At 45.8% G+C, this 13,108-nt stretch overlaps 2 protein-coding genes across 7 annotated transcripts in view; both read left to right on the top strand.

The window, feature by feature from the left end:
- Nucleotides 1-4,439, top strand: part of WHRN (whirlin) — a 109,851-nt gene extending 105,412 nt beyond the window's left edge. For both annotated transcript variants that reach the window (XM_028715356.2, XM_028715354.2), the window contains 3 exons: nt 204-385; nt 2,187-2,309; nt 3,492-4,439. In XM_028715356.2, coding sequence (XP_028571189.2) covers nt 204-385; nt 2,187-2,309; nt 3,492-3,674 — 488 coding nt within the window. In that variant the 3' untranslated portion in view covers nt 3,675-4,439. The remainder of the gene's footprint in view (nt 1-203; nt 386-2,186; nt 2,310-3,491) is intronic.
- A 1,892-nt stretch (nt 4,440-6,331) lies between these two features.
- The window catches only part of AKNA (AT-hook transcription factor), a 62,257-nt gene continuing 55,480 nt past the window's right edge, over nt 6,332-13,108 (top strand). For all 5 annotated transcript variants that reach the window (XM_077922148.1, XM_077922151.1, XM_077922152.1 and 2 more), the window contains exon 1: nt 6,332-6,582. The gene's annotated coding sequence lies outside the window, so the exon portion shown is untranslated. The remainder of the gene's footprint in view (nt 6,583-13,108) is intronic.

A 13,108-nucleotide genomic window follows, 5' to 3' on the forward strand; every position in this document is an offset into this window, starting at 1 on the left:
TGGAATGACAGTTCCCACCGCACTTATCAAACTACAGCTCCCAGTGTTTTTTTGGTGAAGCAATGTGCTAGAAATGTGCTTCTAATGTTTTGTGTGGCCTAATTAGATCAGGGCTCCTTACAAATTCCACCTCCGACAATCAGCCTGATTCCTCTCCTCTGGCGCTTTCTTAACAGCCTTTCTCCCATTGTCGTCTGCCGCAGCATCGACACTCTCTCAGCTTTCGGACAGTGGGCAGACCCTCAGCGAGGACAGCGGTGTGGACATCGGGGACACAGAGCTCAGCGCCAAAGACAGGAGCCGGCCGCAGGGTCCCATAAAAAGCAAGAGCCCGCAGGAAGCACCACTGAAGGCTGACGGGCCCTTAGAGGCAGGCCCCAAACCGGTAAGACATCACTGGGTACCAGCCATGGGAAACAAAAGCAACATGTGGGGGAGGTCAGTCCTGAGCCACTTTCAAAGGACCAGGTTGGTATCCAATAGCAGAGTTGTATCCAAGGTCCCATATCTCTAGGCAGAAAAAGTCCCTCTGCTCAGTCTTCTCGGCCTTTGGCCAACTCCTTAATTGCTTCTGTGGGAAGCTGCATCAAACAGCACGTAGTCAAAAATCCCAACAGCCTCACTGGTCCACCTAGCTCAGTATTGCTGACAGGTGGCTGTCTCAGCTCCTGCTCCAAAACACATAAGCAGAGGCTCTAACTTGTAAGTGAGACAGAGGTTCTTGTTCAGAGGTATACTTAGGGATTGGCCCCTGCCAACGGCACAGGTTCAGGAGGGGTGCAAAAATCATGCCTTTTCACACTGGGTTGCAGTGGCTAGGAACCTGCTTCCCCACATGCCCACACACTCCTCAGGCCCCTCTTCCACTGTTTCTATTCTTCTCCCAGCCTCCTAACCTGGGATTTCGTACCTTCCTCACCTCTTACACTGGGTTCTTATCCAGTCTTCCAACACCTTCCTGTGTGTACAGTCTCCTCTGTGTGTACAGTTGTTGTTGTTGTTGTTTAGTCGTTTAGTCGTGTCTGACTCTTCGTGACCCCCTGGACCAGAGCACGCCAGGCACTCCTGTCTTCCACTGCCTCCCGCAATTTGGTCAAGCTCATGCTGGTAGCTTCAAGAACACTGTCCAACCATCTCATCCTCTGTCGTCCCCTTCTCCTTGTGCCCTCCATCTTTCCCAACATCAGGGTCTTTTCCAGGGAGTCTTCGCTTCTCTTGAGGTGGCCAAAGTATTGGAGCCTCAGCTTCAGGATCTGTCCTTCCAGTGAGCACTCAGGGCTGATTTCCTTCAGAATGGAGAGGTTTGATCTTCTTGCAGTCCATGGGACTCTCAAGAGTCTCCTCCAGCACCATAATTCAAAAGCATCAATTCTTCGGCGATCAGCACTATATGATGGTGTTTAATTATCTATCCTGGCTTTTCTTTTATGGAGGTTGGGGTTACATATATGCCCCTGTCCTTGTTCTTAATTTAGATATCACTTCCCATGAGGCATCCCAACGTAACCAACAATATAATGGAAACATTGATAAAAGTTGCATATACGTATAAAAGTAGCCGAAGCAATGCCAATTGAAGACTATTCCACGAGAGGGCAGCATAGCTCATGCTTTCTAAAAGGAGAAATGCTTTAGTTTCAGGGGTCAGCAAACTTTTTCAACAGGGACCCTCAGACCTTGTGGGGGGCCAGACTATATTTTGGGGGGGAAATATGAACGAATTCCTATGCCCCACAAATAACCCAGAGTTGCATTTTAAATAAAAGCACACATTCCACTCATGTAAAAACATGCTGATTCGTGGACCGTCTGCGGGCCGGATTGAGAAGGCGATTGGGCCGGATATGGGCCTTAGTTTGCCTACCCATGATTTAGAACTTCTGAAAGTTCTAAAAGGAGCAATGCTAGAAGGTGTTGGGCTGGGAGGGAGGTCACAATTGAGTGACAGCTTCAGCTTTCCTCACAAGCTCCTCCTAATCCTGGTTGGCCCTTTGTTTCTGGAGCACCATTCAAGGTGTAGTTGGCCACAATATTGTGTTTTAAAGTAAAGTCGTGAATCCTGAACTGGGGAAGGGGGGCTAATTTATATTCAAATAGTAAAAAGGGAGCAAAAGCTTTGCAGGAGTGGGATAGAAGAAGTAAATAGTAACCCTGGGTTGTCATGCTCTTTTTCTCCTCCACCACAGCCAGGTCTCCTGGAACCAACATCCCACCTGATTCGGGTGACAAAAAGTGCCCCCACCTTGGGCATTGCCATTGAGGGAGGAGCCAACACTCGCCAGCCCTTGCCTCGTATTGTGACCATACAGGTAAGGGAGCTGGTGCCTGGTGCTCTCAGTCACTGGCAGGTACATCTCTTTCAGGGTCTGAAATGATTAGAAACGTATCAGAGCAAGGCTGCATCCTGCGCTGAGTAGATGAGGAGGTTCCCCAGCTGTGGTCCCTGAACCACCAGCCCTTCATCCAGGAGGTCTGCGGCATGTCTATGTACTTGTGGTTGAAGATGAGACCCGGCACACCCTATGCATTCAATATTCATATTGACTTTAGGCTACGTTTCTATTTCTTACCTTGGATTTCATGGTATTACATTTTGAATTCTGTAAGATGTAATAAAATGCAGTATACAAGAAATAAAAGAGGCACTGAAATACAATTAAAAATCATGCAGCATCTGGCATGGTGCTTTACGTTTCCTAAAGAGTCAGAAAAATAATTGAGTGGTCTGCCAAGACCCTTGGCAGTTTCCAAGTTGTGCTTCCATGGCGGTTCCAACCTTTTTAGGTCCGTGGGCATATTTAGGTTTTTGGAGCAAATGCATCCTCTCTGGTCATTTCTCTCTCTCACCTCACCCTGGCCCAACATCCCTGCACCAGCCGCTAAACACAGAAGGAAAAACTGCTGAGACACTCCTTAAAGAGGAGTGCAGACCTTCAGTATTCAACCCTACAGTACGTGAATGAATCCCACTGTGTTCAATGGAATTTACAGTGGATGCTCGGGTTGCGAACATGATCCATGCAGGAGGCACATTCACAACCCACAGCGTCGCATCTGCGCACGCGTGGGTTGCGATTCAGCGCTTCTGAGCATGTGCAAAGTGAGATTTAGTGCTTCTGCGCCGGAACCTGGAAGTAACCTGTTCTGGTACTTCCTGGTTTGGCGTGGTGCGCAACCCGAAAACGCGCAACCCGAAGCATCTGTAACCCAAGGTATGACTGTAAATGAATTTGATTGACTAAAACGTTCCCGCAATTAATTGAGCAAAATACTTGTTGTTTTTTTAAGTTCTGCATTATTGCTAATACAAGTATTTTATTTATTTATTTTAATCTCTTTATCAACCACCCAGTAACCACAGTTCTCTGAGTAATGTGCAAAACGAAATTGAAAGTCAATGTTACGATTGCTCAGGACAGCAAAACTCACAACAATATATCAGCTCGTTCTGCCTCTTAATATCTTCTTTCTTTCTTCTGCTCCTGCTCCAGAGGGGAGGCTCTGCCCACAACTGTGGGAAGCTGAAGGTGGGCCACGTGATCCTGGAGGTGAATGGAGTGGCAATGCATGGGAAAGAGCACCGGGAAGCAGCTCGCATCATCGCCGAGGCATTTAAAGCGAAGGACAATGACTGTGTTGATTTCCTAGTCACTGAGTTTAATGTCTCACTTTAGGGATAGGGCCCAGAAAGGTCCAAAAGCCAAATGCAAGAGAGAAACAAAGCAAGAACAAGGGTTCAAATAGACTGTCACGTGCATGTTAGCACACGTGCACTATCACAAGACCCAGATAACTCCCACCTGAAGCCCAGCAACACACGTACGCATGCCGCGCACAGAGCACATGCAGGATATATGCTTTGGGTTGTTGCACTGGTACTCAAAGCAGCTTCTCTGCTACCACTCCAAGACTGAGCCCGGCCGGGTGGTCTGTGGGAACAAAGAGCAATGGAACATAGAGGAGAAACAAAGAGAGTCAGTCACCTCCTGATAATAGTTCTTTCCATAAACCATTCTCATCTGGTTGGTGAACTATGGCGTAGGTGTCCCATCTCTGCCTATTTTGTCTCTGTGTTTGAATGACTTGGCCAGTCACTTGTCTGAATACCTCGCCCCACCCTCTCTAGCTCTTCCATTGCTTGCACCGTACAGTAGCATTTTGCACCTGCTTCAGAGCACCTGTGGGTTGGGTGAGGGAAGAGCCCACCTCCACTTCTCGAGCAGTCCTAGAGGAGAGAGGGGCCTCCAGGAGGCGCCATTTGTAATGCTTTGGGGTTTAACCTCTGTGACACACCTGGCGTGAGGTTCCTATACTCTGCCTTCCCACACATTCACAGCCTGCCATGAACAATGCCTTGTAAATGGCCAGCAATGTCACTGTATTTATATATGAAAGAGCTTGTGCTTTTAATTTTTCAATAAATGAAACACGTTAGGAAATGACAACTTGTTTGATTGGTTATAACAGGGTGGGGAAACTCAGACCCAGGAGGCCAAATACAGGCCTCCTGCACTCTCTATTTAGTCTTCAGTACTCTCCCCAGACAACACCCTAGTGTTTTTGCCTGGCTAGGATGTGTCCTTCAACTCTTGACAATACCTCTTGCTTGCCTGGGTGGAGGATAGAGAGGGCTGTGTGCATATAGAAACTAGCCCATGGAATGAACCCACTTCTGCCTCTGGCCCCTGCCCATCACTGGCATGTCAAGGTTGCCCTTAAGAAAATGCAGGCCCCAGGTAGAAGAATGTTTCCCGATAGAACTTGCCCTTATGAGGCAGTTACAAGGACCAAAGGTCTCCGTCTTCCCCCAGCTCATTAAGTGTCCTCCTTCCCCTGTTCCTTCCCAAGCAATCTGAGGATCGTCATCATCTTGTCTGTCTTTGCTCTGCCCTTTTCATACCTCTTCAGGTTCTGGGAGACGAAGGGGGATGATAGCTGGTCGCAGCAGGAGGGGGAGACAGCCTGGCTTCCTTACCAGCCTAACTCATCTCTGCCTCTTGACCTCCCTCCTCTCCTGATGCAGCATCTGTCTCTGACTCTGGGCTGCTTTCTGACTGCCTTTTCTGCTCATTTCCTGTTACCTCTTCAGCTTTCAACACCTTTTCCCAGTCTGCTCCCTTTTCTCCCTCTGACCATACATTGTCCCATTACCAATTCCCTGGTTCTGAGCCGCCTTCTCCTGGGGGTTCCCTTGGTGGTTCCCCAGCTGATGCCTGACAAATCTACATCCAGCCAGTCCATGACAATATCAATACAGTGGTACCTCGGGTTAATAACTTAATTCGTTCCAGAGGTCCATTCTTAACCTGAAACTGTTCTTAACCTGAAGCACCACTTTAGCTAATGGGGCCTCCCACTGCCGCCACGCCGCCGGAGCCTGATTTCTGTTCTCATCCTGAAGCAAAGTTCTTAACCCGAGGTACTATTTCTGGGTTAGCAGAGTCTGTAACCTGAAGCGTCTGTAACCCGGAGCGTCTGTAACCCGAGGTACCACTGTACATTTAAAAGAACAAAATGCACACATCAGTGACTACTACATGCAACTCAAAAGATGGGCATCCTTTCTGTTTATTGCCCCACAAATTCTACACAGTGAAAACCTTGGATTTTTCCAGCTCAGAGGATTCGCATTAGTGCAAACAAGCGAATGTTTATTTTTAGCTGCAGTTAAATGCACATTTTATAAAATCAGCTGAAAACAAGCTCCCCACCCCGTTCACCCACACAGCCTTCTCAGGTCATGAGGAGCAGAGATTGGCAAAAACTCCTATATGAAATAAAAGATGGCACAGAGGAGTTTTGCAAAATGAGGGTCTTTTAGCTTTTATTGAAACACCGTTAATCTTTTCAACTTTACAAAAACCTGAAGTAGGTTTTAGGAAACAAAAATATAAATGAAACAACATTTCTGCTGCTGCTACTCAGAGCAAGCTATATATGCACACACAAAAAAACAACAACACAAACCAAACATTGATACCATGAAATCTTTGATGGAGAAAAGAGGAAAGGAGGTAACTTGGTTTGCACTAGAGTTGTTGGCTGGGCTGATGGGAGTTGTAGTCCAACAGCATCTGGAAGACCACAGTCCCGCCCAGCTCCCCTTCGGGATTACTGTACTATGTGTTTTGCAAAATCCAGCGGGTGGGGAGAGTCCCCCACGTTCTGACGAGAGGAAAAAAAGAAGCGGTTCTCTTTTTTTTACGCGTCGCTCTGCATGCAAATTCAGCCCCGCCCCGATTTCCGACCAATCCCAATTTAGCAAGAACTGCCCCGCTTTTAGCAGTCATTGAATTTCAGAGCATACTCTGCTTCTTTGCTAACGGACGCGAGCGGATGTGGGAGGAGGAGCCTTGAGGGCGTATTATGCAGATATCCCACCAAGCCCGGCCTCTTCCATCCCTGGCTATCTGCCTGCCCAGTATTGGAGGAGACTATTGTTAGCCGCCAAAGTTGCAACTCCAGGAAATTGACTAAAGGGGCCAAGCGCTCTTTTCTCGCCCGCGAAGGCGCAGCTGGAGGAAGAGAAGAACGGAAACTTTGTCGCGCGCCGAGAGCGGAAGGAAAAGCTGGTCTCTCCAGGTGAGTAGCCGGCTCTGGAGACCCCGCGTTTCGCGACTCTCAGGAAAGGACTCCGTGTGGGGAAGGGGCGCGTGAGAGAGACTGTCTTTAAAAGAGGTGGGGAGGCAGCCCAGGATAAATCCCTGCCACCCACCCCCATCACTGAGAAATCATTCAGTGACGCTTTGACCCCCCCATCTCCCCCCTCCCTCGAGATCTGCTTTCTCTTTTCTTGAGAAAAAGAGAAAAAAAAGTTGAGAACGTGGCCCCAATATGTCGCCAGTTGTGCATCTCTCCCCCTTTTCATGTTTATTTCAATTATGCCTGATTTTCCAGAAGGCTCAACTTAGAAAATGAAATAAAATCTTTCTCTTTTAATAAAGAACAATCTTCGTAGCACACGTCGATGCTTGCTTACTGGGGAGTAAGCCCCGCTGTGTCGGTGGGATGTTACATCCAAGTTAAGGTTGTGTGTAGGGTTGCAGACTTAACGAGTGATGCAGCGCTAAAACTACTAGCGTGTATGCAAAGCTAAGTGGGGTCCAGTATGCTTTCAAACTGGATGGGGAACCTCGTGTTGAGATTCCTGCATTGTCGAGGGTTGGACTAGAGCACCCTCGAGGTCTCTTCCTACTCTGCAATTCTTTGAGGGTAAGGATTGTGCGCTGCCTTCTGTGTGTTGTTTCTCCCAAAGCGGGAGAAGAACCTGTTGTTGCTGTGGTTGCATCTTAAAGGGAAAAGGCTTTGGCTGCAGGGAAGTTTTGTTGGTATCTGGCTACTTGCTAAGCAACGGAAGGGAACAATCTAAGGCTGGTGAGTTCATCTGCTTGCTTCGCTTTGAAAGAGTTTTTAGACTTTCCTTCTTAGTTCCAGGGGAAGTGGAAGAGGGGAAGGAAACCACTTAGTTACTGAGGCTGCAATTCTGCTTGTACACTTACCCAGGAGTAAGTCCCATGAAACTCAGTGGGATTTACTTCTAAGTAGCTATGCTTTGCAACGACACCAGGCTTAGGTGTGTACGTTAAACTGAGCAACAGGGAACTTCCTAAATTCTCCCACATGACTGGGGGCAAAAGAGCTGTCTGCCCCCTTAAGAACATTGCACCTGCTGGATCAGGCCATCTAGCCCAGGATCAGGCCATCTAGCTGCTGGATCATCCCATCTAGCCCAGCATCCTGTTCTCACAGTGGCCATCATGGGAAACCAGCAAGCAGGAATCGAGCACAAGAGCACTTTCCCCTCCTGTGGTTTCCAGCAACTGGTATTCAGAAACATTGCTGCCTCTGACCATGGAGGCAGAAAATACGTAGTCATCATGGCTAGTAACCATTGATAGCCTTCTCCATGAATTTTAAAGCCATGAAGTGGTTAAGAGCGGTAGTCTCGTAATCTGGTGAACCCTCACGTCTCTGCTCCTCCACATGCAGCTGCTGGGTGACCTTGGGCTAGTCACACTTCTTTGAAGTCTCTCAGCCCCACTCACCTCGCAGAGTGTTTGTTGTGGGGGAGGAAGGGAAAAGAGATTGTTAGCCACTTTGAGACTCCTCCTGGTAGTGATAAAGCGGGATATCAAATCCAAACTCCTACTCCTCTTCTTCTTGGTGGCCATCACTGCCCCTTGTGGGTGTGAGTTCCATAGGTTAACTGGGCACTGCATGAAGAAGTACTTTAGTTTATCTGTTTTGAATCTTCCAGTATTCAGCTCCATTGATTATCCACAAGTTTTGTGTAATGGGGGGGGGGGACTTCTCTCAATCCACTTTCGCCATGCCATGCCATTACAGGAAATTCTAGGCTTCCTCTCTGATTTTCTTTTAAGGAGGTGGGGGCGATGGCCAACAAATATCCAGCTTTATTAACGGTATTCAATATGCAACATAATAAACATTCCAGTTCCCCCTCCTCCTTTCAGAGGGAAGTTTTGGTTTAGGCAATAAGTCTACAGTAGTGTTATCCTAAATGGGTTGGACCTAAGTGAGTAGGGTCTGTCGATTGCAGTGGGTCTACTCTGGTTGCATCCAATGTTAGTCATACTCAGTGCATCTCCTAAGAAGTAAGCAAACGAGTTATGGGGTCCTTTGCAGGGTATTGCTATTATTATTTTTTTACACTATCCCTTTACCCCTAGAACAAATATTGGCAGGGCGATTGCTGGCTCAATCAGAGATCCCAGTTTACAGATGGAAAGCTGAGAGTCTGACACATAACAGCAGCTTAAGTCAAAGGCTCATATTCTTTTCACTGTAAAAAAAATAAAAATCTTAAGGCTATCTATGTAATAAAAAAATAAAAAATACATCAATCATACTTTCATGCTTTATAGAATTTGAGACTTGAAAGCTTCTCTGTTGTTGCACCACCACCATCAACAACCAGAATGTTCTCATGAGTTGCTCAGCTAACAGAGTATTCTGTCTTTGATCTAAAGCTCCAGTGAGTGACATTGCAAACTCTGGGTTCATTTATTACCTCCTGGGGTACATGTGTGTCTGTGTCTGTGGCTTTGCAGTATAACCTAGAGGTATCCAGATGGTACAAAAACCATGTGAAACACAGCTGGGTACAGAAGAATGGAGAAATTCTGTGTTATATAATGTTCTGACTCTACAGTCTCTCTCTCTCTCTCTCTCTCTCTCTCTCTCTCTCTCTCACACACACACACACACACACACACACACCAGTTTCCTTGTCGTATTGTAGCCTTACCCAGCCTGTTGCCCTCCAAAGGTTGTTAGACTCCAACTCCCACCAGCCCCAATCAGCATGGTCAGTGACTGCAGATGTTGGGAGATGGAGTCCAGCAATATCTAGAGGGCCACAGGTTCCCATCTGCTCTGATTAAAGGGTTCATTTTCAAAGATTTGGTTTTTTAATCAAGCAAAATATGCCACATGCCAAGCAGAAAATATCAAGCCACCCACTTTGCAAAATGTATGTGATCTTACAGCAAAGCTGTAAAGCTGACTTTTAAGACATTTTCTATCAGTTTCAAAAATGTTAAAAGCAAATGACATCCTCACACTTAAGTTTAAGTTTGGAAGTTTCTATTTTTTATAAAAAAAAATCAAAAAAATCCCATATGCTTATTTTTAAAAGAAGAAGTAATCAGCTGAGTACAGAACTTAGGGCTGTTCTCAGGGCTGTCCTTGAGAACGGGGAGATTGCTCTGCTTCTCAGCTCTCCCACAGCTGGCATGTGGATATTGTGGCCAGCATACTGAATGAGTTCAATTCTGTGTTACAGAGTTTGATGCCTTATATATTATACTGTTTATGGATTTTGATGTTTTCCACCCTGTATTTAATTTTTACTGCATTATTGCTTTTTTTTTTTTGTACATCACTTGGGGATCTGTTCTGATGAAAATCAGTATGTAAGTACTTGACATAAATAATAATAAGTAAATAACTGACAAAATTTCCTCTGGATAGAGTGCAACTGGTTTAAAAATCCACTGGTTCAGAAATCAAAGATGAGTGATGGGTTGAAATTAAAATGTACTTCTCCACCTTAAGCTGCTTATTTATTTATTTATTTATTTAACTAACTCAGTTGCTTAGAGCGTGGTGCTGATAAAACCAAAGTCGCAGGTTTGATCCCCATATGGGACAGCAGCATATTCCTGCATTGCAGAGGGGTTGGACTAGATGATCCTTAGGGTACCTTCGAACTCTACAATTCTTTGATTTTATGATTCTAAAAAGTACACACCCCTTACATGACAGAAAATGTCACAGTGGTCTATGGAGAATGATCTAAAATATTCATTTTAAAAACAGTGATAAATGCAAACATTAAAATCATTTATTTATTTAAAAATATCAAAATAATGAATGAAGCCAGTAATAGTTTTTTGTTTTAAAAAACTAATATGCGTAATAAAATGTAGTGTTAAAATTGCTGCATGTTAAACTTTGATGCCTTGGGAGGTTTGTCAAAACACAAAACAGAAAATTCAGCAGACGTCGAAAACCGTGCAGGAAAAGTGCCTGCCTAACATTAATAACATTAATAACAATATTTTAAGGGTGCAGAGATAATTCATGTCTGGATTTCATAAAACTTTCCTTGCCAAGAAATTGCAGCCACGTGTCTTAATCTGTAAGCACCATTCTTTGGAAGTGAGCCGGGCTGAGATCTTTGGGACTTAATCCTGTAATTGGTTGCATAATATGGTTTAACTCAAAGTCCCATCGTTTTGGTACTTTGACCGTACTACCTGGAGGGGAAGGGTGGTCCACGATATGTCTATGATTCACTATCATAGCATACCCTCCAAATGTTCCTATATAACTGAGGTAGGGAGCCTTTTTCAGCCCAAGAGCTGCATTCCCTTCCCGGCAACTTTCTCTGAGCCATCTCACATCCCAGAGGTGGGCGGGGCCAGAGGCAAAAGTGGGTGGAGCAATTAAAATTTATCTTTCTACCCGAAAGAGGTCACTTCGGTGCTGCAGACACAGCAGGCTTGTTTGTTTTCATGTACATGTACATACAGTATAGACACACATATGCACACACACAGACACCTCTCTGTCCTCCATCGAGGCAAACAAAAATCAGTGTTATCTAGTGCCAGGGGTCAGCAAACATTTTCAGCAGGGGGACAGTCCACTGTCCCTCAGACCTTGTGGAGGGCCAGACTATATTTTGGAAAAATAATAATGAATTAATTCCTGTGCCCCACAAATAACCCAGGGATGCATCTTAAATAAAAGGACACATTCTCCTCATGTGAAAATACGCTGATTCGCGGGCCGGATTTAGAAGGCGATTGGGCCAGATCCGGCCCCCGGGCCTTAGTTTGCCTACCCATGATAGTCACTCGATATGTATATTAAGCTGTAATATGTTACTACACATTGCACACTACAGTAAGGTCAAAACACTCAGTTGCAAAGCTGAGCCAGTAGTGGATGTGGCTGGGGAGGGGTGATGCTTGGAGACAGTCCCAAGGGCTGGTCAGAGGGCCCCATTTGCCCCCCCTCCCAGACCTGAGGTTTACTATACAGTGGTACCTCGGGTTAGAGACGCTTCAGGTTACAGACTCCACTAACCCAGAAATAGTACCTCGGGTTAAGAACTTTGCTTCAGGATAAGAACAGAAATCGTGCTCCGGCAGCAGTGGGAGGCCCCATTAGCTTAAGTGGTGCTTCAGGTTAAGAACAGTTTCAGGTTAAGAACGGACCTCCGGAACGAATTAAGTTCTTAACCTGAGGTACCACTGTATACAAACAGATCACACATTCTCATGGTTTCCCAGGCTCATTTCCCTGGGAAGATGGACTGATAAACACTGTGAGGGGAACGTGCTTCTTCTAGCAGCTCTCTGCATCCCAGGATTCCTTTGGAGAGCCCACAACTTTTTAAAGTGATAATGATACAGCTTTAAACATGCAGTGCAGATGAGGCCAAACAAACAACTTTCCAAAATACTGTATAAAGTAGGTAAGATAAAAAAAAAAGGAATCCAGGAACAGAGGGGCACAGAATTGGGAAAACAGATGATTTCTTTCCCGTTTTGTGCCTCTTGGACATACTTGCCGAGGGAGGTGAGCAGCTGAACAGAGCGCTTAGGAGGGAGAGGAGTCTGTGGCTGGGGAAGATGAATAATCTGATTAGCAAAGCTGACTTCTCTAAACTGCAAGGGGCGGGGAGAAATGTAAGATTCCTCTTAACTGGCCTTTTTCTATACAGTGCAAGCTGGTAGCAGGATGCAGTGTATTTCTGGGGAAAGCAGACAGAGGAACTCTCAGTAGTTGTTTAAAAGGACTTTCTTTGCTCAAAACGGAACTGGATTGATGCTTCATGTTCTGATAGCAAAATGTTTAAGTACTTGAGAGGGCGGGGAGCAGGGAGAGAAAGAAGCAGGGATCCTTCAGTAGAATGCGGGGAAACAAATTTTTTTGCATGCTGTTTGTTGTCTAAATTTGACAACTTCTTTTCAATATGGAGAAGGGTACAACGTACCTGCAAACTTCTTTATACATTTTACATTGGAGTAACAATGGGCATAGTATTCAATATAGTTCAGGACATAGCAAGTTGCTCATCTATCTCAGGGGTCAGGAAACTTTTTAAGCAGTGGGCCGGTCCATTGACCCTCAGACCTTGTGTGGGGCTGGACTATTTTTTTTTTGGGGGGGGGGGGTTGAACAAATTCCTATGCCCCACAGATAACCCAGAGATGCATTTTAAATAAAAGGACACATTCTATTCATGTAAAAACACGCTGATTCCCAGACCGTCTGCGGGCCAGATTTAGAAGGCGATTGGGCAGGATCCAGCCCCCGGGCCTTAGGTTGCCTACCCATGATCTAGCTCATTACTGTTTACACTGGCTGGCAGTGGCTCTCCAGGGTTTCAGGCAGGGTCTCTCCCAGGCTTTGTGGAGATGACAGGGACCTTTTTTGCATACATCTCAGATGCCCTGTCTGACCCATGGAGAGATGCTGCCAATACTGATCTAGTTAGAGCAGTGGTCTGACTTATGTCATATAAGTCAGCTTATGTTCCTCCATGATTTGTCTTCTCATATTTGAATACTGC

Source organism: Podarcis muralis, chromosome Z, assembly GCF_964188315.1.
Source record: "Podarcis muralis chromosome Z, rPodMur119.hap1.1, whole genome shotgun sequence".
NCBI classification, from domain to species: domain Eukaryota; kingdom Metazoa; phylum Chordata; class Lepidosauria; order Squamata; family Lacertidae; genus Podarcis; species Podarcis muralis.